This window comes from Perognathus longimembris, chromosome 20 (genome assembly GCF_023159225.1).
Source record: "Perognathus longimembris pacificus isolate PPM17 chromosome 20, ASM2315922v1, whole genome shotgun sequence".
Classification (NCBI taxonomy): domain Eukaryota; kingdom Metazoa; phylum Chordata; class Mammalia; order Rodentia; family Heteromyidae; genus Perognathus; species Perognathus longimembris.
Genome location: NC_063180.1, coordinates 28,676,118 through 28,702,472, shown reverse-complemented (window position 1 = coordinate 28,702,472; position 26,355 = coordinate 28,676,118). Strand labels below are relative to the sequence as shown.

At 47.6% G+C, this 26,355-nt stretch overlaps 1 protein-coding gene across 1 annotated transcript in view; it reads right to left on the bottom strand.

Annotated features, from left to right (window-relative positions):
• The window catches only part of Sh3gl3 (SH3 domain containing GRB2 like 3, endophilin A3), a 36,204-nt gene that overhangs the window by 7,828 nt on the left and 2,021 nt on the right, over positions 1–26,355 (bottom strand). The window contains exons 2-8 of the mRNA XM_048368905.1: positions 15,689–15,757; positions 14,674–14,746; positions 12,790–12,933; positions 10,978–11,111; positions 8,875–9,033; positions 6,040–6,143; positions 4,977–5,086 (exon numbers count right to left, since the gene is read on the bottom strand). Coding sequence (XP_048224862.1) covers positions 4,977–5,086; positions 6,040–6,143; positions 8,875–9,033; positions 10,978–11,111; positions 12,790–12,933; positions 14,674–14,746; positions 15,689–15,757 — 793 coding nt within the window. The remainder of the gene's footprint in view (positions 1–4,976; positions 5,087–6,039; positions 6,144–8,874; positions 9,034–10,977; positions 11,112–12,789; positions 12,934–14,673; positions 14,747–15,688; positions 15,758–26,355) is intronic.

Here is a 26,355-nt window from a genome sequence, read left to right as displayed (position 1 = left end):
GGACCTCACCAACGACTAAGCCATAATCTTTATCCTAGTTTATACTTTATTTTTAAATAGCACTTGAAATTTTGGAAATGAACGTTCTACTGGACTGTTTTTCAATTCTTTAAGAATGCTAAATACCTATAAGAGACAAACACTGTGGCCACAGAGTTTAGAAATAGAAAGGACCCTGAATGCTTTCATTCCAATTCCTTCTCATTCAAGTCAGTCCAGAGATGTTAAAAACTTCCCCCAACATCACAGAGCAGTGGTGTCAGACCCTTGACAAAAGTTGGGGCTGTCTCCTTGTTTATTTCTCTGTGGCAATGCTAGTGACCTTGAACTGTTTCTGAGAGGCTACAGAAATGGATGGGAGCAGCCTGGGGAAGGAAAGTAGGAAATGACCTGCTGACAGGGCAAACTCCATTCTTACTGCTCTGAAAATTTAATTTCCTCTTTGGAAATTTAGGTAAAAATGGTAAAAATGTTTCTACTTGCAAAGTGCTCATCCTCCATCATGTTTAAACTTCATGTTTGGATAAGTATTTATTTTCTAATGTAATCCTGGAGATTTCATTGCCAAGGACAGGCTTGAGTTAGGCTCCAGAAATTACTTCTGAGCAGCCTTAGCAGTGTCAGGAAATTCATGAAAGTCTCTTTTACACCTAGAGAGCATCTGAATGTCTTCAAACAGGTCATTTGAGAGATTGGTTTTGCCTCCCTCCGACAGGCCTGTAGCACACATTTGAAAGGTGCAGCCAGCCTTCTCCACAGTTTGTAAGTCGGTCTTGCTAACTCCTCGCTATCACTATGTAAGGTAGGGCCTTTGGAAATGTCAGTGAGAACCACAAATCCTTCTGAGAGGAGCTGATAGAAATGCACTTGTGCCACAAGCTCCAACATTATTTTCTTCAGAACCAGTGGTTTTCTGGGAACTGCCCAGTGCACACTTCTCAGCTCAAGGCTTTCGTTGGCGCTCTTTCTCTCTGGGGACAGAGGGACAGCCTGGACAGATGAAGCCGTTTGGCCGTGGCTTGGACAGGCGTTGCCTCCTCCCAGCCAGCTTGGACTTGGCCTGCAGTCCAGCTGTGATCTCCCTTCCCGGCACTTGGCTCACTTCCTCATTGTCCCGGCTGCCTCACAAGGCTGTCCATGGCCCTTCCATCCTGGCCCGCTGCTTCCTGCCTAACTGACCTATATCCTTCCATCCCTCTTCTTTTTCCCCCAGAAAGAAGAAATGATGAAGAAAATGTTCTTGGAATTCAGTTCTGGCCGCATCTCCTGAGCTTTGCTTTAAATTGTTAGTGAAATGCTTGACATTTTTCCTTCACTTTATAAACATTACGTGCAAATCATTCAGGACCCTAATGGAAAGTAATTTCCCATTAATGCAGGCTATAAAATGCTATTTTCTTTTGAAACTCTGCCTCAGAGCCAAACAGTAGAGGACCCTTTAACACTCGAAAATTCCACCCACAAATCAAGGAGGCCCAGGGCAGGACGTGTGACAGGGGGACTCAGAGCCAAGGGAAACTGGAGGAGACAGCCGGGAAAGGCGGGCAGCAGCACTGGCTGCCAGGAGAGTGTGCAAGCACAGGGAAATCGGCTAAAGGACTCCCCATTCTCCTCAGACGCCATCTTCTACACATCTGTGGTCCCCCTTCTGACAACTTCATCCACCCAGGGACTGAGCCACTGGCCAAGAAGGGAGGGACTCGGGGTCAGACTCACACAGCCAAGAACTCACTGTCCTACTCACGTCCCCTTAGCACAGGGGTTGTATGGAGGGCCACCCCTGCTGTGGGACCAGGAGACACAGACAGACTCTCCCAGTGTTCCTGAACATTCCGCAACATCCTCCAGAATGCCTTCTTAATGATCTAAGAAGAAATGCCTTGAAGGAGAGCGTCCCTCTCTGTTACTTCATGACTTGGCGATGCTGAAAATCTCTCATTGGCCTGGGGTCTTGGTCTCCTCTTGTTTGGGGCCCCCTGGAGGGTGGAGGGGGGGACAGGGCTCAGCCTGGTGTCCAGAGTTCTGTTTCACTCAAATCGACAGAGGAAAGGACTGTGATTGAACTCACTCCTAAAGATTTCTTCTAGTTTGTCTATATCCACCTTCTATCCAAACAGAAATTTTTAAGCAGCCTACAGTAACGTACTTTTTCAAACCAGAAGGAGAAAACCATCAAACATATAAACTATAATTTTATCCAAACAACAAACGTTTGAGATTAAGGGGGCACTGGCACTATAAGAACTGAGTGAGCAAAACACACACACACACACACATGCTAAGGTCTCAACACATGTACTGGGGTCCCCTAAAATGCTGGGGTCCCCCCACACCCACACTGGAGTCCCCCCACGCATATTCTGTGTCCCCCAAGCAAAGCAAGGTGCATGGAAAGCCTCATGCTCAGCTGAGTGGGCTGTGTGGGTCTTAGCATTCGGTACTGAGTTTCCCAGCAGCCGGGGCAAACGGGGACTGTGCAAGCCAGGCATTTCTTTGAAGGAGGAAACAAAGCCCTTCCTCAAAAGCACCCACTTTCCCCACTGTCACATCCATTCCTGCTCACTCAGGCACCCTTTCTGAAATACAATTTGAACAGATTCTTGCAAAAAGAAAAGGCACAGCCCATAGCACACCACTGTGCTTACTTAATCCAGGTCTGTGTTTTCATCAGTGCAGAGTGGTGTCAAGTACTACATTACATAGATGCAACAAGTCTCCCTGGACACCCTACCCTACGCTACCATGATGCTACCCCTGACAGACAACTTCATGTCTCCTTTATGGCTGCTATCTCCTTAGATAAGGCTGAACAGATAGACAGGGATATGCATGTGTGAATTGTTTCTTTAGGACACATTTCGGTTATGGCGCAGCCTTGACAAGACAGGAAGCTGGTCTCCCGGGTCAGGGTGGGCCAACCCCAATCCGGGCGCAGCACACCGCACTGGGATGAGCCAGCCCTGGCGCAGGTTTTATGGATCACGCTACAGCAAGAGGACCGAAAAGCCAAACAGAGGCTGCGTAGCTCGCTAGACTCTACCAACCGGCCTTCTAGAAGAAGCTAGCCCCCTCAGTCATCCAAGCACAGGTCTCACACAGCTAGTGAGACAGAAATGGACTGCGCAGGACAGACAGGGCAGGAAGTGACAGTCCTTAAGCTCCCCTGGGAGCCCCTTGCTCTGCCCAGTGGGTGGGCGTGGCCTCCAGCTCTGATCTCCCTACCCTCCCAGCTGTGTGTCACATGACCAGGCCTTAGCCCTTGGGGCACCAGTGGCTCCTTTCCTTGAAAGGACTGTGGCCCTTGACCTTCAAGTTTAATTTCTCTCTATATATTTTTAGAGGCTATCATGAATTGGATTTTTACCCTTGATTTCTTTCTCAACATTTCGGTTACTGGTATATAGAAATGCTACTGCTCTTTGTTTTATTTTTACTTTGTGTGTACTGGTATTGGGACATGAACTCAGGGCTTTGACCCCTCATGCAGCCGACTCCACCCTGGGAACCACACCACCAGTCCAGAGTGATCCAAGTTATTAATCACTTTTTACCCTGCCACTTTGCTGAAAACATTTATCAGATCTAAAAACTCACTGGTGGAGCCTTTAGGGTTTTTTAAGTAGCAGCAAGTGGGGATAATTTGCAATTTTTCCTTTCCATTAATACCCCCTTTATTTCTTTTTCTTGAGTTATTGCTCTGATTAAGCTTTCAAGTATAATATTAAGAATGGAGAGACTAGACATTCTTGTTCCTGACTTTTGGGTTTTTTTTGCATAGGCTTATGGTATATACCTTTTATTATCTTGAAATATGATCCTTCTATTTCTTGTTTTCTCATGTGATTTTCTTCCTCATTTCTATTTATGTGCTGTATTATATTTTTTAAATTTAAATATCGTGAGCCATAGTTTCATCCCTGGAGTGAACCTCATTTGAACTTGGTGTATGCTTTTTTAATGTGTTGCCGAATTCAGTTTGCAAGTGTTTTTATTTAGTGTGAGGATTTTTGAGTCAATGTCAGCCTTTTGAGAGTTATGTGTGGTTGGGGGCATGGCTCAAGGGGTAGAGCACTTGCCTAGCAAGACTGAGGCCTGGAGATCAAACACCAATACCAGAGAGAGAGACAGACAGACAGAGAGACAGAGACAGAGACAGAGACACAGAGACAGAGACACAGAGACAGAGACAGAGGCACAGACAGAGGCACAGACAGACAGAGCAAGCTTCATGATAAAGTCATTGGTACATGATTAATAATATTTAGAGGTTTTTCCTAATATTTATTTCTACTGGTGATTACAAGTAAATTGGGAGCACAGTCACTGTAACAAATCACCAGACCTGTCAGTTAATGTCATGAAAAGTATGAAGTTGTTAAATGCAGACAAACCAGTCTGCATGACATGAAGAAAGCAAGCTGTAAAACCATATGCCTAGGCACATCTTACAAAGCAGAAGGGAGGTAACCTCATGCTCTGTGGGGTGCAGGTGTAATGCACATAAACAGACAGGACTCTACTCACACCAAGTTCGGCAGCATGGCTTCAGGGAGGCAGGCTGCCACACAGGGGCTGCCACGGCACTGGTGCCAGAGACTTGGGGTGATAATACCATGTGGAATTGATGATTTTACTCAAAAATATGTGTCATTTGTCATTAAAAATGTATGGCAGAGCACTGAAGATGGTACCTGAGATACCACAGGTACCCAACAATTGCTAATTCAAACCCCTGAAAAATTAGTGAAATATTGTGGGCGTGTTACACTACTAATGATAAAGGGTAAAGGATGTGGTCTTGTGGCTAAGGGATTATCTGACATCCCTGTTACAAGGCATCTGGTCACTAAGGGACTATCAGATAGCCATGTCACAAGGCATGGAATTCTTCGTGCCGGGAAGGTGTGTTGAGGGCAAGAGAACTTAGCAATCCCAGGCAGCAAGCACTGTGAGAGGCCACCACAAGGCCAGCTTACCTGCAGTCTTGGATGCATTGATGCTGAAAACCCCATTGAGTTCACTCGAGCTCCTCTTCACGGGCCTGGGCTTATATTCCCTCCGGGGGATGCTGGAAGCCACCGAGATTCTGCAACACACATCAGAGGCCATGTCTAACACCAGACCAAGGCAGCAAAGACTCAGAACCCAGCTCTGCACTGGCCAGCCCAGGGCGCAGGTGCTGCCGCAAAGGGGAGGGCTTCACACACGCTGACCCCTGAGCAGAGAGGGTGCCCCCAACACCAACCTCCAATTATGCATCTCAGCTTCCCCATGAAATTCACCTCGGACACTATTTGTCCTCACAAGTACCAGAAAAGCTGAGCAAGTGCAGGGGATGTGCGGGTTCCAGCCACGCTGGCCATCTTTCCACCTCTCCCTGGCTCTTGAAACTCAGGACACATGGTTCTGTTCACTCTCCCTCCATGGATGCAGCATTGATCACCCCTAAAGCAAGATCACCCCCAGATTTACCTAGTACTGTCATCCTATGGGAGAAATACCTTGAAAGCACCATGCAGCCCTGCTGTGGTCACTTAGAAAGTAGCTCTGACATTTTCAGTACTGCCCAGCATCAGCCTTATTTTGTTGTAACAGAAGTTTACAGACTTACGCCCAACATTTTCATGTTTTCTGAGTGTTATCTCCCTTTTCTCCATACCCTGTCTTGTAAAAGGAGTTAAGACCTCAGCCAGACAGCCACGAAGCTGGGCAGGGCTGATCCCTAAGCAGGGACAAAGCTATTTTGTTTATTTGCCCGAAAATAGAGATCACACACAAAGAAGAGGCTTTAATGAAAAGCGAATGGAGAAAAGCTGCCGTCACACCTTTCCTGGTCCTTCCTGTTGGCCAAAGTGCACATTTATTACCTACATCCCACCCTATAACTGGCCAAGGTAACTCACACAGAATGGCATGGGAGGAAGGGGAGGCGGTGGGACAGATAGACTCAGACATATGTGCAGACATACACAGACAAAGCCCTGATCTAGACCGGCTGAGACTGTGGAGCCTGGCTTCAGGCAAGGCAGAGGCCCTTACCGTAGCTGCAGCTTGCTCTGCAGCTCCTGTAGGATCTCTGTGGACTGTCTGTGATAGTCTAATGCTGCCTCGATGAACACAGCCAATTGGCTAACTTGCTCGACCTGCAGCAGAAGTGTAAAGTTACTCCATGGCAGACAGAGATGGGAGCCTGGCCACAAAGCCCAGCCCTGCGGGGAGGCCAGCGCTGCCCCTCTCTACCGCCTCCCTCACTCTGGTCCATTCATCTTATTCCAGCCCCAAGCCTGCGTGGTAGTCACGTACATCGTGGCACAGAGCTACCGATTCTGGAAAACACGTTCAGTTCAACTTGTGATTATAAATTTCATGTAACCCAGTACGACATCTTCTTTTACAATTAGACAATGATAGTCTCCGTTCTATGTGCCATGAAGTTCACAGAACAATGGAGGGGGAAGCCTTCCCAGGGATAAGTAAAGCCAATGTTTAGCAAAGTTGTTTTAAAGAATATCTCTATATCTCTATGGGCACCTTCCTGGCCAAGCCAAATCAAGAAACAAAGTCCATCTGGCTGTGTTCTGATTGGCAAGGAGCACCAGGAGGCACACAGCTCCAAGCAAGGAGATGTCCCCACACACTATTTTCCAGAGACCTAGAAAAGAAAGCAGTGACCTCCAAAGGTTCACACTGCTCTCCTACAAACCAACACATTCATGAAACCAGCGGCCATTAAAAAGGAAAAAAAAAAAGTCTCCACCATGTAGGAAAAGTCTGGAAGACATGGAAATGCATAATTTGAGGAAGAGCAAACTTAGGCAAGGCCTGAGAGCTTTCCTGTTTCCCCAACGTGGCTGAGGGTCTGCTACAGGAAGTGAGGATTAACTAAAACTTGTTTCTGGAAGCTTCCAGGGAGGTCTGAGGTGAAAGGACTTCCAGAGTTACTTCCTCTGGAAACCTGGGCATCTACTCTTACGCCACTTTCTCAACCGCTTGAGGGTAAAATCCATCTGCTTATTCACCCATCGGCTGCCACTCCGCACGACCAGCCTCCCCCTCAGAGACCCTCTGCTTTCAAGTGTCTCTGGCAAGCTGGTTTTCAGTTTCCTGTTCTTTAATTTTCCTGCCCATGTATAATTTTAAATGGGCCCATGCATGTAGGATATTTGTGGAATTCTACTTGTGCCAAAATGTGATGGGCGTGTGAATAGGGAAACCCCATCGCTATGCTCATTCTACCTTGCTGGGTAACTGGAAAAGCCTCAGCCCAGCCTGCAATTTCCAAACTCCCAATGAGCAGAACAAAGCCAGCCTATGAAATTCTAAGGATTTCTTAAGTTTTACCCTTTGACTTTTCCACATTCTTTTGAGTAAGCCCAGCACAGTGGCCTCATGCTATCATGGCAGAATTTCTAACAGAAATAATCGTTCTTCCTTACATGCAAACTGGAGTTGTGTGGTACTAAAAATCTGTGTCACACCTCTGTCTTCAGGAATAGTCATGTGTTCTGCCTTCTGCTCTGCTTTGAAATACACTTGACATTTTATAATTTTACCAGAGCAGTGAGAGACAGCTAAATGGGTATTTCTTGGCATGTAAGTCAGGTTTGGAGGAAGGGGTCTGGGAGTGGCCAGTTAGTCTCTCTGAAGTGGCTACAATGCATGATGGTTAAGATCTAGAAACCCTCATGACAACATTCACGCGCTGATGTAGGCACTCAGCACCAGCTGGCTTCAAGTAAGGGGTGCGTGCAGTGACTGAGCTCCCCAAATCCCAGCCCCATGACAGAATAAGCACCTCCTACTTGTGTTGGGAGGGAAGGCTGGCCAGGGCCTGAGCTGGCCCAGGACGGGTTCTATTTGCTGGCCCCAGAAAGGGCCATGTCAGGTGCATTATGGCTCAGATGTGAGATGTTTCACAGACCACGTGCGGAATGCCTGGTCTCCAATCAGTGCTACTTTGGATGGTTCTGGAAACTTGGGAGGTGGAGTCTGGTCGGAGGGCATAGATCAGTAGGAGTGTGGTGGGCCATGTCCTGTTCCTAAGCTCTGTCTATCTGTCTGTCTGTCTGTCTCTCACTGTGCTCCACCATGCCCTTCCACCACAATGTTCTGCTGCACCCTGATCCAGAAACACTACCACCAGCCAACCACAGGCTGAAACTTCTCAAACTATGAGCCAAAATAAATATTTCCTAGCAAAGCTCTGGGGCTCACACCAGCAATCCCAGCTCAAGAGGTTGAGATCTTAGGATCATGGCTCAAAAGCCTGCTGGGGAAGAGGTCTGTGAGACTCTTACCACCAACTAACCACCAAAAAGCCAAAAGTGGAGCTGTGACTCAACTAGTAGAGCACCAGCCATGAGCAGAAAGAAAAGCTAAGGGACAGCTCCTGAGTTCAAGCCCCAGGGCACACACATGCACATGAACGGGCACGTGCACACGCACACACACAGGTAAATGAATAATAAATTAATCCGTCCTCTGTTTCAGCCACGCAGGGGCATCTGGGGGAATGGCCGGCTCACACAGCCATCATGTGGGAAGCAGGTAGGACCCCAGCACTTTTAGTTAGTTCCAGATCAGTTCTTGAAAAATCCACCTCTCATCAGCCCACCATGAAAGGATACAGACATGGCCAGAGAGCTGAGTGACAAAGTCTGGGCATAAGGACCTTGCTGGGCCCATTCCAGTCATCTCTGGAACAATCCTGGTGTGGTGATTGACTCATGCTGTCTTGGGTGGGGGAGGGGGTAGTTATGGCTACAGAACATTCTGGAAACTAAGGCTTTCCAAGCTCCTCTTTCCAAGCTCCGTGGCATGCTGATCAAACTTATTCATTTACATTAGCATCTCCTGTTTGGTTTAAATACTTACATCGTTTTCTAAAAAATTAAACATGCTTCTTTCAGCCAACTCCTTGGACTCTTCAAATTTTTCTACTGCTTGTCTGATTTCTTCATCTGGTATCTTACCTACTCGCTTCTTCTTATAATCGTAATCCAGGCGGCGGCCTTCCAGCTTCTTCAAGTGGTGCTGGAAGAGAGGGCGGAGGCCCGGCAGGGGCGTCACCTTCGCAGCACAGCCGCTGGCCACCAGCTTCTTCTCCCCACCACCTCAACTTCTTCTCATTCTGAGTCACCATTCATTCATGAACAAGCTCTGCTAGCACTTCACACTTAACCAGAGGGAACCATCTCAGACACGGGAGAGATTCCATGCCACCAAACTATCTAACCTAGTTGGACATATCTAACATGATTTGTGCTATACACAAACGGTCTGAAATTTTGGACAAACAAGGCTGCCAGACAGTTGCTGGCGGGGCGACATGTGTAAGTCCCGCCGCGTTGTCTGTTAGGGCTCTAGCTACAAAGGAACAGCTGAAGACCTTTGCGCTCCAAGGAGAGAAACGTTGTTCACTGTCTTAGTAACCGTACAGCTTGTGTACTTGAAAGCAATTCTGGAGCCTCAAAGTTTAAGAAAATAATCATTGCTTTTCCTCCACAATGAGAGGGAACCCCTCACGCCCGACAACTGCGGGCATCCTGGTCCATAAAAACATATTTCTATCTTCCCCTGGGTATTGAGGGACCATCCCTCAGCAAGTTGCATGAAACACTCTGAGTGAAGACAACAGAGCTGTCCACCCGCCCGGGGCTGCTGAGGGCGGGAGACTGTGTTCAGTCACCAGCTGGGGTCCTATTTGAGACAGTACAGCACACAGCATGCAGGGCTGCCGACTGTGGCACCTGTGCGGCGCCAGGTAACCGGTAGCTAAGCCCCACCCCCATCATGGGGGTCCCCTCCCTGCCGTGGCTGTGGCAAAGCCTTAAATCCCCCTCCAGGAGCTGCTGTTAAAGCAGCAGCCTGCTGGACCTCCTGACTGATGGCTCCTGAGACCCACCGGTCCCAGTGGAGCCCACGAAAGCCCTCTTCCATCTGAGGGTTCACTCCTGATCACCGGATGATCCAAGCTCAGATCTGTCTCAAGATGGAAGAGCAGCAGCCTGACAAAACCCACTTAGAAAATGTCTCTGTTGCCTAGGAAACCGTGACTTCCGAGAACAAGTAGCCTGGCCTGTTCCTCACACTTCCTACTGAGGATCCAAGGATCCGTGGCCACAGCCAGCTCCCACCTCCACCAGGCTGTGTTCCCACCCCCCCACCCCCCAGCCTCACTCCCACCCAGGGGCAGCTGGACAAGAGAAGAAGGGCATACTGGTTGCTCACACCCAGGGCACTCAGAGAGACAGGGAGGAATTGAGGAGCCTCCAGGGGAGGGCAGCCAGAATAGAGGCCTGGGAGGGGAGTGGCTGTGACAAAGGCCCGTGGGAAAGGGATTGTCCTGAGACAGCCTGGCTTGTTTTGGGAGGCAGGGAGAGGATGCACAGACACAGGGACTGGAGGAGGGAATGCAGCTGGCCAGGGCAAGCTTGATGGCAGCTTTCACCATCTGTTCCCACCTCCCTGAACTCCCCTTTGTACCCTTCATGTTCCATCTAAATTCTGACACAAGCATGCAAGGGTTCCTTCCCTGTGGAGCCCCAGGCCCCCCACCCTGCCATGTGTTGGTCACACACTGCACACCCCACCCTGGTTCTTTGGCCAGATTCTCGGGGGCTCTGTCCACTGGGGCACTTTCTCTCGCAAGGCCTTCACTGACCCAGCCACATGGAAGGGTGTCTGCCCATGTCCCAGGTGAGGCCTGACCCCTGGAAGGACCTGTCCCTGTGTATTGTCATCACAGGCCATGGGACAGGGCTGGCGGGGCGCCCATCCCCACCCTCCCACCCCCAGGAGAGACAGGGCTGAGCCTGGTGCTGTCCCACACGTGACCAGGACAGCACATCTGATTATTTCCTCACCACTGCAAGGAGGTGATCCTCTCACTGAATCCTTGCAGAAACTTCCCAATAACGTTAAGTATAAATATCATTTTAAATAGCAACCAGCATACTTCTAACCTAGAACACTTACCCCAATCTCTCTTAAATCTTTGTCTTGTAGTAACTGAAGCGGATCAATAAATGTTTGCTTTACATTAATATCAAGGGAGTCTTTCACCTCTGCCATTAGCTTCATGGATTCGCCAACTTCTACCAATGCATTGCCTTGAGTAGGAAATACAAATGAAAATGGTTCTGTGGAATAATAGGTTCACAGACACATTTGTTTAATCGTTTTCTGCAAGCCTGAGAATGGTATTATAAAAATGCCCCCACTCTAAGACCTTACATTATGGCTCCAACAGAACAACGGAGTCTTGTTTTCTATAGGGTCCTGCCTGCTGTGCCCTCACCGGGGATGAAATAGGACACAGACAGAGTAAAGCATTTCCCATGTTAGCCACGAGGTGGAGATAAAGCCCCTCCATTTACAGTCGGCCAAGGGAGCTGGGCACTTCTGCAGACTGGTACCCAGAGCTCCTTGGAAGCTCCAGGATACAGTCTCTCTTTGTAAACAATGAAAAGATTCCTTCACAACAGAACCAGTATGAACCTGCAACGATTACAATAGAAGCAAACTAAGGCTAGTCTATTGTCCTAAGCTGTGGGGTTCCTCCAGCCCACTCCCTAATGTCCTTGCAAATGGTCCTAGGGCTCTAGCCCTCTCTGAGGCCACAGAGGGCCTGCAGTAGATACCAGGGCCACTCTGCCTGCAGATGTTGAGTCTGCTCTTGCAGATTATGAGAAGTAATCTTGCTGTGCTCCAGGAGGAATGCCCCTGGCAAAGGCAGCACTGGACAGAACTGCTTTCCCAAGTCAACATCTACCTCATTCTACTGTGTGTGCACATGCATGCGCGGGATTGGGGATTGAACTTGGGGACTTTTACTTGCTAGGTGGGTGCTCTCCCACTGGAGTCGCAGCTCCTTTGCACAGTTACCTTCGAGGTAGGGTCTCACTTTATGCTCAGACTGGCCTGGACTGTAATCCTCCTACTTGTGCATTCCAGGTCCTTGCAGATGGCAGGCATACAGCACTGAGCCAGACCTTCTTCCATAGGTGGGATGACAGACATGTGTTCCCATGCCCAGCCATTGATTGAGATGGAGTCTCTCAAACTTCTTTCTATCAGGGCTAGCCTAGAATCATTATCTCTCAGTCTCAGCCTGCCAAGTATTCTAGGCATGGGCCACCACAACCAGCTCTGCCTCACCTCACTTTTTAAGAAGGAAACATACATAGGATCTTGTGAAATACAAGTAGAAACCAATCACTGTTCCACATCAAATCTACTGGGCCTTCTATGATAACCTCCTGGGAGATTCACTGATTCTGGAAGATGGAATTTCCTGAACTCAAACCCAGAATGTGCCCTGCATTCTCTGCCTCGGTGGAGACAGCACATCTTTCCCCAGTCAGACACTTCTTTTTTTTTTTTTTTTTTGTCAGTTGTGGGGCTTGAACTCTGGGCCTGAGCACTGTCCCCGAGCTCTTCTGTTCAAGCCTAGTATTCTACCACTTTGAGCCACAGAGCTAGTTCTGGTTTTCTGGTGGCTAACTGGTGAAAAGAGTCTCATGGACTTCCTTGCCTGGGCTGGCTTTGAACCATGATCCTCAGATCCCAGCCTCCTGAGTAGCTAGGATTACAGGTGTGAGCCACCAGCGCCTGGCATAATCTGAGACTCTTTCCTGCCCAGTTCATCAGACACAAAAGGGTTCTGGGGACCCCATCATCACCCTCCCTGCCCAGCCCGCGTGCTCCTCAGGGACCCCACCATCCTCCCCGCCTGCCTGTGTGCTCCCAGGGATAGGTGGGCCCGCCAGGTGGCCTGCCCATGCTCACCGAAGGTGGACTCCTCCCCGAGCTCCTTCCCATACTTGAGCATGCAGTCGCCCAGCAGGCCCTCCGTCTGTGGGTACCCGGTGGTCTTCACCTGCCCCCGGATCTTCGACACCGTGTTCAGCATTCCTAGCTTAGCTCTGTATGCTTAAAAACATCGCCATTTGTAATTCCTTAAAGTTACAGGGGGCGGGGGAAGGGGGACAGAGCAGCTGCCAAAGAGAGGTGCCTCCAACAAAATGCCTGAGCCTGCAGAAGCCCACTACTGCACAGCCCCCTCAGGGATCACGGCACACAGAGGCGGCAAGGAGTCCTCTGCCAACACGGCCAGGTCAGACATGGATGCACCCCCCCACACACACACCTCGGGGCCCGTGTGGACAGAGTTGCCACCATGGACTTTTAAGCCACCCCACTGCCCCCAAGAAATGGTGGTGCTCAAGGTCATGAGGGAGGTGTCTATCCCCACATTCCGTAGGCAGAACCTGGATGAGGCAACTGGTCAGAGAGACCAGCCAGGTAGAACCTGCAGCTGAGCCACCTGTCCCAGGGGAGGGGTGGCAGTCACTGCCCCTTTTCCTCTCTGTCCTCTGTTTACTGAGCCTCGTAACCAGGCTCGAGAGAGACTCGGGCTACTGTCCGTCCCTGAGGAGCTCACAGCCTGGCTGCCAGGACCCGCAGTATGAGGCAGAACCGGGAGAGGAGAGGACACGAGGCTGGGAAACTCAGGGCTGGACACTGCCCCGAGAAGGCACAGGGTGCAAGGGAGAGGTCCCGCGGTGTAAGCTGTAGAGAGGGAGCAGGCACAGCCTACAAGGACATTAACAGGGAACAAAGAGGGACATCTAAGGATCGAACCCCCAGCTAAGGCTGTCAGACTCCACTCCCCCAGCTAGAGGATGACACACACTAGATTGGGGAGTCTGAGATAGTTATTTATAATAATACCTTCTAGATCTGTGCCTCTCAATCCAGTGATCTTGTGAAGAGTCTGAAAGGAGCCTAAGATTCTGAATTTCCAGCGTTTTTCTCAAGGGTGCTGAACCAGTTGCACTGTGGCTTGGGGTGCCCTAGCACCCGGGAAGCCTCTGGTACAGAAGGGGGGGCACTTATTAAGTAATTAAGACTTGTGTGACTCATTTCCATCACTGACCAGGCTGGGGCAAGAGCGCAATACTGTAAGCTATCTATAAGCTGTGATAAGCTGTCTATAAGCTACTATCATATTGTTTCAAAGCCCTTTAACCTAGCTTATGTTCTTAAATTTTTCCCTTCTGCCTTTTTAGGAGGTTTCTATTGGTTCCCATGGCAGATGGACACCCAATAACTACACACAGATTCCTAGAAAGGACAGGCAGCTGTTCAAGGGAAGGACACACTGTGGGATCCGTGCTCTCTGCGTGGGGAGGGCCTCATCACCCAGAGAAGCTGGAGGTCCGGAGTGGACGTCTAGGAAGCTGCTGAGACCAAGGGCCTGCTAGGACCTGCTTCATGTTTACCACGAATTGTTTCTTGGGCATTGGGGCCACACAGTGAAAACCTTCTCAGATGAATACACGAGGCAGGAGAACAGGAGGGAGGAGACAGGAGCTGGAAGATGATTCGTGGCTTCTGAAGAGCCCCAGTGAGGACACCAGCCTCATTGCTAAGAGCAACTCTGCACCCACAGGACATGAGCCCCAGGTCACACAGGTGCTCCATGGGATGTAACCGTGGCCCATTGTACTCCTTGATGTCATTGGAGATTTGAGTTTTACAAACTGAATTCATTCTTGGGGTACGGGGGTATTGTTTCTAGATTATGTCAACCAAATGCTAAGCAACTGAGGTCATCAGGGCAGTGACAGCAAACAGGCAAGGAAACACGGCAAGGCTGTCCAGCAGTACCTGGGTTCGGCTGGAGGTACTCAGTGGCTTTGGAAAGAATTTCTGCAACAGCTTTATTGGTGACATCGATTTTCTTAAAACAAGACAAATACATAGAAATGTCAGTAAATTACCAACTCCATGGGTTTACAGAAGAATAAACAGAAACACCTTTTTTTTTTCATTAATTTGATACCTCTAACACCAATAAAAAGAAATCTTCACAATATCTGGGAAGGAGGCAGAATTTTGTCTGTTTGGGGATGTGGAGACATCACCTCCTCCCAGTGACATTGGGGGATGCTAGTATTAAAAGTTAAAGCCAGGGCTGGAAATATGGCTTAGTGGCAAGAGTGCTTGCCTCGTATACATGAAGCCCTGGGTTCAATTCCCCAGCACCACATATATAGAAAATAGCCAGAGGTGGCGCTGTGGCTCAAGTGGCAAAGTGCTAGCCTTGAGCAAACAGAAGCCAGGGACAGTGCTCAGGCCCTGAGTCCAAGGCCCAGGACTGGCAGGGGAAAAAAAAAAAAAGTTAAAGCCAGGCCTTGGTGGCTCATTCCTATAATTCTAGTTACTTGGGAGGCTGAGATCAGAAGGACTGAAGTTGGAGGCCAGCCCAGGCAGAAAAGTCAGCAAGACTCCTTGTCAACCAATATCGAGTCCACCCATCGTTCTAATGACATAGAAGGCTGGGATCCAGAGGATACCAGCTCCAGGCCAGCCTGTGCAGAAAAGTATGCAAGACTCCAACTCAATGGCCTTGCATCGACTATGCTCATCTGCGGTGTATCCTGACTTCCGACCACCAGAGGGAGCCAGTAGCCGCATCCTGCTTCCTGTCTGGACTGTGGGGGTTCCTTGGAGGTTCTGATTTGGGCTCAAACATAATATCCTTCTGCAGTGCATCATCCATGCCTGCTTTTTTAAGCAACCCATCTTTCCCCTCTAAGTACTAGCCCTGACCCTAGAGGTACACCTTCTATCACATGAAACCGAACTTCTACCAGGATTTACATGTGGAAAATGTCCATACCCTTTCCATGTCCAGAAATTCATCATCCAGCTTTGTTCCTTCCACTCCACTTATCTTCTCACTGAACAGCTGCAAAGTAAACACACGTGATTACACATATGACAACTTCTTATAGTTCTTAACCTGAATTATTAAAAACAAAACCTCATATTTAACTTGTTGGACTTTTTAAAAAAAACTACATCCTTGAAGAAACTTGTTAGGAGGAACCATATACAAAGACACAAGAGGCATTCATCACTCACTTGCTCAGACTCTTTACTGCACAAAGGTACTATAAAGCCACATAAGTCTTAGCGCAATGATAGGAGAGGGCCCACAGTTAAGCGAAAGAGTTAACGCACTAATACTCAAACTCAATGGAGAAAAGCTTTTGAAGATAACAATAGTAGACATGAGTTACTGTAAATGGACAAAATGGCCAGCTCTTTGTTGATTGCAAAAAAAATATTTGGGAGTCCACAAGCATGAGAGCCAGACCATCAGGACTGAAAGACCATCGAGACTGAGAGAGACCAGGAAACCATCAGGACCAAGAGACCATCAGGACTGGGAGACCATCAGGATGAGAGGCTATCAAACTGCAAGACCGTCAGGACCAAAAGACCATCATGACTGAGAGACCATTAGAACCAAGAGACCATCAGGACTAAGAGACATCAAGATAAGAGACCATCAGGAACAAGAGGCCCTGGGAGACCATAGGGACCTGGAGACCACCAGAACCAAGAGACTATTGGGACGGGCAACTGACCAGGACTGAGGGATCTTAGGACCTGTTTATCTGACTTGTTTTTCAAGGCCAGGGCACATTGCCAAGCATAGCACTGAAGGACAGGCCTCTAGCTTGAGAGCACTTGAAACAAAGCTCCCAGGCAGGACTGGGCAGGACAGGTTTTCTCTACCTTTTAACCTGCACTTGATATTTAGGCCAGATAAATCTGTTGTTGCACTGTCTGCATAATGTAAGCAACCCTGACTCTACACACACACACACACACACACACACACACACACACACACACACACACGTGCACGCATGCACACACACACACACCACTGTGATAACCAAGAATGCCCGGACATGAGAACCACGGGTATAGGGCAAATGGATTCAGCAAGCAGCAGATCACTATGTTTAACTGCACAGATGGGCACTCAAGGGAAAATGGAAGGAAATAAAACCAGAGCAGTGGGCAAAGGCCACAGGTCCCACAATGCCACCAAGCCAACAGGCAGGGCCGAGAACTCGCTAAAGACTCCTTCTCAAACACAACTGCAGTTAAGGAAACCTTTCAGAGCAGCGACTCGGGCCCCAGCAGGGTTGGCTTAAAGAACAAGGAGGCTGGACTAGAAGAGGAAGTATGTTAAACAGAAAGGCATATCTGCATAATTTACTTCAAATATTAATATGCATGGGAAGCTGACAGCAAGGCACATGCCAAAGACAAGGGGTTGCTCTACGCACAGTATGGCTGGAGTTCTCTGGTTCTGCACTAGTGCCCTGACACACAGCGTGGAATCCGTGGGGTGGAAGGAACTTCCGGAGAGAGTGTATGATGACATAAATGGTCAGCCTACTTCACCCAGCATTCTCCTGGATTTATACCCCACCTCCCAGGCCTACATAAACAAAAGACATTGTGGGGTCCATTCTCAGAAAGCCTGCTAGCCTCTGAACAGGACCTGACTGATGGAGAATACACACGAAATATACCTGAAAAATAACTCAAGCCAAATGGCTGGGGGTGTGCACACGTTCAAGTGATGGAGCCACTGTCCAGTAAGCAAGAGTCCCTGAGTTCAAACCTCAGCACCACAGCAAATAAGTAAGATAAACTTCACCTTAGATCTAAATGCTAAGGAACATAAATAATAATAAAAGTAACACCAAGGAAAAGAACCCACAAAATTGCCTAACATGAATTCACTCATAACAAGAACTACAAATTGAGATAGAATTAATTCCGATATGTTTTTGTTCAACAGAACACTAATTCTGTAGCACAGTTTAGTTGAAACAAAGATAATGTGCTAGAACTTTCCAAGTGTGTACAAAATGACATCTAGAACACTGATTCAGATTTAGTGTGACATTAACTTGATGGTGCTCATTTGAATTTTATTGGGTTTATAGTTTCATTTGCATTTAATTTGGAATAATTTTGGAATTTATGATTGTCTTCAAGCAGCATGAACAAGTTACCACTTAGTTGTAAGTGTATACATAGTTAAGTAACAATGTAATAAAGTTAAATGCAAATCAATCCCAGGAGTGTGGGATGGGAAGACCCCTCCCTTCTTTCCACCACAGACAGAACCACAGCTGACAGGAGCTCCAAAACAAGGCCAGAGCAGCTAAGCCCATGGCAAAGAGAGTTTATCTGGGCCTGGGGAACAATTCTTTGAAATGCAAATGCTTCCCACCCAGTCTCCCCTGCTTGTGAGCTCAGGTATAAATGCCACCCCCACCCCCAAGTGATCCCAGTGGGGCTGCTGTCATAGTTTCTAGAAAACTTAGTGGCTTGAAACAACACATTTCTATTTCCTTAAAGTCGTGGAGATCCTTAGTCAAAGACAGAAGACAGTTTACAGTGTTACCAAGGCTGTTCCTTCTAGAGTTTTCTAACACCTTTTTACCTAATTCCCTAAAGTTGACTTCATTTCATTTACTTTTATTCTCTCTCTCTCATCTTTATCTCCATCTCTCTCCTCTTCTTTCTACTTTCCCACCCCTCCTAAGCCCTTCCTTCCTCTGTCTCTACTAAGCAATGTTAAGAACAAATTGCAGAAATAGGTCTCCGTTTACCTCTAAACAATCTATGTGTTTCCTTTCACTTTTATTTGTTTGGGTTTTGGTTTTGGTTTTGGTTTTGGGTTTTGCTAGTCCTGGGCCTTGGACTCAGGGCCTAAGCACTGTTCCTGGCTTCTTTTTGCTCAAGGCTAGCACTCTGCCACTTGAGCCACAGTGCCACTTCTGACAGTTTTCTATATATGTGGTGCTGGGGAATCAAACCCAGGGCTTCCTGTATACGAGGCAAGCACTCTTGCCACTAGGCCATATTCCCAGCCCTCCTTTTACTTTTAAAGAGGTTTGGAAAACAGAAGACTGAACTGTCCATCGGGAAAGTGTTCTAAGGCAGATAGTCTGAAAATTCAAAGGAGACAAACATCATTCTTCACACGCTATCACCCCAGCACTCTGGGCTTTGGCATGTTTGTCCCCCAGCTTCTTTGGAGGAGACACCCACACCATGCCTTATCTGCCCAAACAGGGACACTCAGGCAAGCAGGTGCCCAGGCAGCACACCAAGAGAGCACCGCCACACAGATTGGCCACATCCTCTCTCTCTCTCTCTCTCTCCCTCTCTCTCTCTCTCTCTCTCTCTCTCTCTCTCTCTCTCTCTCTCTCTCTTTCTCTCTCTCTCTGTGGCTTGACCTAAAGTATAGCTCACTGCAGGACAAGAGCCTCAAATCCGTCCGCACTCAGGGCCTGTCCCATCCAGCTACACTTCCTCACTCCTGCTCTTCTCCATATATGATCCAGATTCATTCCAGGAGCAAGGGCAGAGCTCTCAGACTATGGCTGCTACTCAAAAGCAAATGCTTCTGAACAGAAGTACTTCTAACTAGGGGTCCACAGAAGCCTTCACTCATGCAGGCCCCCAGAGAGACACTGGGGTGGTGTGCTACACAGAGCTTCGGTCCTCTGATTGGCCACTTATCTCTGGGGATATCTGATTTGTGTACCCCTGCTTGGTGGGGCACATATTTTAAGTAGTCCTTTGTAGAGACAAAGGACAGGTTGATTGTTTCCACCTTTTTACTGTAGCATCCAGGAAGCTCAAACTCCCAATGCGATGGCCAACAACAGTAACTCTGTAGATTTGTTCACACATGTGTTCACATGTGCAGACTCTCCTACATACAAGCCTTGACCTTTCTCCAATACACTCTCCCTGATTGTGCTGCATCACCCTTTCTTCTATGGCACCGTTCATTCCTATTTCTTACCAGTCGCTTCAAATCCCATGTGGAACAAGAGAATATTCATTTACAATTATTTTCTCAGTTAAAACTATAAAATTTTACCAAAACCAAACTCATTATGTTGGCAGCTGCAAACATAACATCTTTAACAAAATAACCGAACTCGAAAGCTAAACTCACTTACGCCACCAGACAAGGCAGCAGGTTCTAAACGCACACCCGCGAAGCTTAATTTTGCCCCTTAAAGATATACTATAGAAGGCCATCCGTTTAATTTAAAATTCATAGATTTCGAACAATTAGAGGGACTTTTCTCTTTCGTGAACAAAGCCATTCTATTCCTATGTGAATGGAGCAAAGATTCCTTCTGCTCTATCTGCGTGGAACAGTTCTGCATCTCTCTGCGGAATGAGGTAGTCGGCGCCCAGCAGGGCCTCGCACACAACTGCTGTGCGTTCTGATGAGGCCCTCGGATGACATGCACCAAGTAACAAATGGTACTTTGTGTTTCCAATAAAGAAAAAAAAATAACCCACAAGCCTTCTATGACAGCCTCTGTTTCTCCCTCAGCGCAGCATTAATGCCAAACACATACATTAACATCTTCATGCCAGCCAAGCGCTGTGGCTGCGCTTGAAGGAGCCCGAGTGTGGGGCCCAACAGGAAGGGACCAAAGACATGGGTCATGTCTTCTGGCTGAGGTTTGCCAAGGGCATCGGTTAAGGGATTGAGAAGTCAGGGAGGAAGAGGGAGACAGAGAACATCTTTCTGGAAAATAACTGAAACAGCATCCAGGCAACAACAGAGTAATTTATATTCCCTGATCTGATCATATGTCCAGATAATTAGGAAGGCGGAATAAAAACCACAGATTCCTTAAGGACCTCTTCTCCCTCCCCTCGGAGGTCGCTGGCATATCTTTCCAGTGCACGAAAGGTATAAGAAAGTGGGCCCATCCTAGGAGGGGGATGGGTATGAATGCGTAGGAAGATGTGTATGAAAGTGTGGAAACAATAAACTATCACTTAGTAGAAAAACTTTAGCTTGGTATAGCTCATGTATTAGCAAAATCAATAAGAAAAAAAAAAAGAGATTCAATCTTAATTTTTTTTCTGGTGACATTTTTCAATGAAAAGAATAAGTAGTCAATAAGAATTCAAAAGCATGAGGGATGAAGAGTGTGAAGGACGGAGGAAGTCAGAGAGGGAGGGAGGGAGGATTTTCAAGGCAATACCTCAAAGCTGGGTATTGGCAGCCTACACCTGTAATCCCAGATACTCAGGAGGAAGAGATCTGAGGATAGAGGCTTGACAGTCATCCAGCCAGAAAATTCTGTGAGATTCTTATCTTCAATTAACCATAAAAAAGCCAGAAATGGAGCTGTAGCTTGTGTGGTGGAGTGCTATCCTTGAGTTTAAAAACAAAAAAAGCCCAGTGAGAGTGTGAAGTCCTGAGTTCAAGGCCCAGGACTAGCACAGAACCAACTTTAATACCTCAATATTCTCTCCCAGCAGGAGACATCAAAACACAATGCAGCATCTACATTTTCATACATAAAGCCTTCTTCCTGAAAAACTATACACCACGTGGCTGTTCGCGACAGAAGGCAACTGATGAAAGTCCCAAATATGCCAAGTTGCAGAAAACATATGGCACGGCCTTCTTGAACAAGGCACTGAAAATGTGCCTCATGCCAGAGTAGGAAAAACTAAGACACAGATGCCAAATGAGCATCAGATGAGCTTAACAGAAGAGGAAGCACAATGGTAACAGTACTATAAAAAGACAAGATAAAACTCATTCCAATTATTTTTCAAATGATGAATGACAGTGTGACCCCTTATGGCATTTGCAGATGAAGAAACCAAACCCAGAGGGAAGTTAGCTGCTCACCAGGGTCATAAAGTCCGGCAAGCGTGAGACCTCCGGCTCCAATTTCCATATTCCACTATGCCAAAACTTCATGCTGCCCAACCTCACATGGCTTTCACAGCCCTGGGGTCCCGTCAATCCTCACAGCCAGCAGGCAGTGAACAGGCACCCCCTTCTCCAGATCTCCACAGCCCAGAGCTCTGCCCCCCCCCACCCCAGCAGGAGGGTCGGTCTCTGGAAGTTCTACCTCAAAGCACTCTACACAGAACAGAACGGAATGGAACAAAAGGCACATTTCAACAACTTGGCTTGCCAAGGTCTAGCCAGGGGCCAAAAAGAAAAGACAAGCAAAGAGAAATTCCTTTATTCTCCTGGATGTGCCTGTTTCCACTTCTACTTCTTCCTGATAAACCTGGGCCTCCATCCACTGCAGAAAAGCAAGAGAAATCAAACAAAGAATGGTTTGATTTTTAAGAGCCCAAATCTTCACTCTTCAAGACCAATTATGGAGTTTTGTTTTCATGCTATGAAACTCCTGTATTACACCCTAGCCTGGCCACCTTATTTTTGGTCCAGGATGTTCCTCCATCAATCAAGACATCGACCCTGGGGGAGACGGGGCATGGCTCAAGTAGTAGAGCATTTGCTTAGCATTCTGGTGACCCCAAGTTCAAACCCCAACACTATTAAAAGAAGAAAAAAAAATCAACCAAGCAAGCTCTGAAGGGACAGAATAATATTTTAGGTAATAACTGCTGTTTGGTTTTTTGGGTTCTTTTGGTGGGGGGGGCGGGCAAAGGAATAACACTTGACTCACTCCTCACCAGTCCTTGCAGAGCCAACGGGCACCCACTCCTGCCAAAGCTGCCTTCTGTGGCTCTGCCCATTTAGCCCACCAGTCTGCATCAGGACTTGTCAGCTCACTGCCCTCACCCCTGATGCTGCTGCAGTCACCCACGGTGCCACGCAGGGAAAGTCTCCGTGCTAGCCAGCCCGCCTTCCTGTGAACAGGCAGGAGCGAGCTGTGCAGAGCCCATATTCCCCTCTTCAGAGCACAGGGAGCGCTGGCTGCCTGGCCTGGAACAGGTGTAACCCATCTGAGAAGATAAGGGAGGCTAGTGGACATTATCACAAACGTAGGACACTGACTTAATTTTGTGAATAACAACAGATTCTTGTGTGACCTCAAGTCTCTTCTGATGACAGGCATGTCATCAGAATCTCAAAAGCAGAGAGCCATGTGGCTGCCATCCTAGCTACTTGGGAGATTGAGATCGGGAGGCTCACAGTTTAAGGCTAGTCTGAGCAGAAAAGTTCACGAGACACCCCCCCCCCCCTTCTCAACCCATAGCTGGGCATTGCGGGGCGTGCTGTCATCCCAAGCTACGTGAGGCACTGAGTTGTGACCCAAACGAAAGAAAAGGCACAGCTGTGGATAACAGACTATGTCTCAGAGAGCAGATCCACTAAGGAGGGCTCGAGGGGCTCAGCCTGGCATGGTCACAGCTCCACACAGATGGATGGTGGGAGCAGAAGAAGCATTTGGAGATGTCAGAGTTTAAGACAAAGATCCAGAGCTGGTGGAAAGGACCCACACTGGGCTGAGGAAGATTGGTGGGTGCTCATAAAAACATGTGCGGGCGACCCAAGGATGGCAAAGAAAGCACCCTGGGGAAGAAGGTATCTCCAAGAACTAGAAGAGCTGGCATCTGCCGATCTTCTAGATCTCCTCATAGAACCCCCCCCATACACACCCTTCTCCTCCCAGATCTCCTCTAGAACCCTCCTCAGACCCCACTCCTCCCAGATCTCCTCTAGAATGCCCCCCAGATACTTTTTCCAGATCTCCTCTAGAACACCTAGGGAGGGCTCTTCTCCCGGCTCTTCTCTAGAACCCCCAGACCCCTCTCCTCCAGATCTCCTTAGAACCCCCTGATACTTCTCCCAGATCTTCTCTAGAACCCTCAGGCCCCACTCTTCCAGATCTCCTCTAGAACCCCCAGACCCTTCTCCCAGCTCAACACTTCCTGGGATCTGCTGGGAAATAGATTAAAAAAAAACTAACCTTAAATAATAGAATCATCTCTTCTTTCTAATGTTTTTTTCTCCCAGTAGCAGGTCTGAACTCAGGCTCTCAAATTTGCACTATTTGCTTGCTCACAGCTGGTGTCTACCATTTGAGTCATGCCTCCAGCCCGCTTTTTTGCTCAGGTCCTGAGTCCCAAGCTCCAGGACTGACAAAAAAAATTTTTTTCACATATTTTTCTGGATTAATTTATCTATGTGGAAAGAGAAAAAGTGTTTCAGCTAATATATTTTCTGTTGCATCTACAGGAAAAAGTCATGGATTGCATACAGCACCCTTTTTCTCTATGCATAATGAGAAAGTGAAACAAGAAACAGTCTCTCCCTAGAGACCCCCACCGTATTCTTCCTTTACAAAGACAAGCCTGAGTGGTGCATCTGCCCATACACAGCCAACCCGAAGCAAGCCTGAGCATTGGGGAGCACAGGGCATAAGGCCCCTTTGTGATTAATGCATTAAAAGAGAAGGGAGAGGGCATTATCCAATTGTTGAGATAAGATCCCTGCCCCCTATCCTATTTCAAGGTTACATGACAGGGGTTAAAGGGTGTAGCTACCTAAAGAGGTGAATTTAGCAGAGTTCATGGATGTCATCACTAGACAGATAAGAAATAAAAATGGCACCTAAAATTTCATGGCACAGATCAAGGCTAGGAAGGGAAGAAGTTTCTGAGGGTGGTCATTACCCAATCCCCACTGCAGACCAGTGTAGAGGTCCTCCTCTGCCTGCCTCACGCACTGTTACAAAAAGTTCCTGCAAGACATCAAGTCCGTGAGCAACCACAGAGGTGTGAGCATTATGAGGCACACATTCATTTCACTGCTCAGGCACTAAGTGTGGCACCAGCTACTATGTCATCTCAATGGTATTTCTTAGCCTGCCCACTCCCCACTGGTCCTGGGATTTGAACTCAGGCCCTCGTGTCTACAACTTGAGTCATACCTTCAACCCCCTCTGCTTTATTTTTGGTTGGGTTTTTTTTTAACTGTATTTTTTTGTGTTTTCTTTTTTGGTACTGGGGATCGAACCCAGGACGTTGTACTTGCTAGGCAAGCGCTTTGCCACTGAGCTACATCCCAGCCCCCTCTCTGCTTTATTTTTCAGATAAGGACTACTAGCATCAACTTGTGATCCTTCCTACCTCTGCCTCCCAAGTAGCTGGGATTATGGGTGTAAACTACCACATCTGGCTGGATTTGCATTTATTTCTAGTAACTCTTGGTGTATCCCTGCTAGAAAAGTAAACTGTTCCATTGAAAAATCTTGTCAAAATAAAAAATGGTTCATTACAAATTTAAGAACCCTAGGTTCCAGTCCCATCTACTAAAGCAAAGAATTGACTCCATTTTGTGAATAACCATTGATGCTCCCATCATTTTAGTCTGATTCATTCTCTCTCCTGCTGGGGTCTATGTGCTACATAATCACCAGGGTTCACAATTTACAATCTGTAAAGGAAGGCAACCTTGCTCTCCAGGACCAGGAAGCCATAAAGAAAGAAAGACAAGTTACCCAGAGTTATACATAGCTTTGTGTTGCCTGTGGTTGAGAAAAATGATCTCAGGTTGCCATAATCCTGATTACCATATATATCAAAGATCTATGAGTCATCGATGCCTTTCTCTGAATACTGTAGTAAATTACTCAGAAGGTTCAGGAACTGGACAGATGGACACACACACATATACATACATGCACATGCTGACCCTCGCATGCACACACAAGAAATCTACCTGCACACATGCACCCACTGACATTTGTGCACACATGTGCACACTGACACATGCACACACATACACACATGGGTGTGTGGTTTGCCAAAGTATAATTCACATACTATAGACTTCACCCACAAAAGTGCACAACTTAATAGTTTTTAGTATACTGAGAGTTGTGCAGACATTCACCACAATCAAGTTTAGAACAGGAGCGTTGTTTCTACAACCTCAAACTCACACCAAGAGAAAACCCAAGTCCCCCTGGGTCAGTCACATTTCCAAGGCCTCAGACCCCATGGGGATGGAGCCAAGCCTGCATTGCTGGGAATTAATAGTCGTTGACATCATCCAGGACTCCCTTTCTCCTGTCCTCAGGAAAGTTGTCTCTGAATTAAAACCCACTGTTAAAATATTGTTTGAGAATATCTGGTGCGCTTTATTGCTATTATTATTATTATTACTGTGCTCCCTACAATAATTCTCCACCAATCTGTTGCACTGCAAGATTTCTTAGAAAGGCTTCTAGAACAAATTAAACATTTATCTATTGGGCACTTAAACCACTAAATCTTGCCAGAAGAAAATGTAAGGTCTTTCTTTCAAATGAAGTCACAACTGGGGCTGGGGATATAGCCTAGTGGCAAGCATGCCTGCCTCGGATACACGAGGCCCTAGGTTCGATTCCCCAGCACCACATATACAGAAAACGGCCAGAAGCGGCCCTGTGGCTCAAGTGGCAGAGTGCTAGCCTTGAGCGGGAAGAAGCCAGGGACAGTGCTCAGGCCCTGAGTCCAAGGCCCAGGACTGGCCAAAAAAAAAACAAAACAAAACAAAACAAATGAAGTCACAACTGGATTTTAGCTCATGCAAAAAGCACACACACACACACACACACACACACACACACACACATCAAGCCCCCTGCCTGCTTCATTTTTAATTGACTGGTCCTGAGTGGTTAAACCAAACCACCTGCCATTAGTGGAATATTTCCCGCCAAT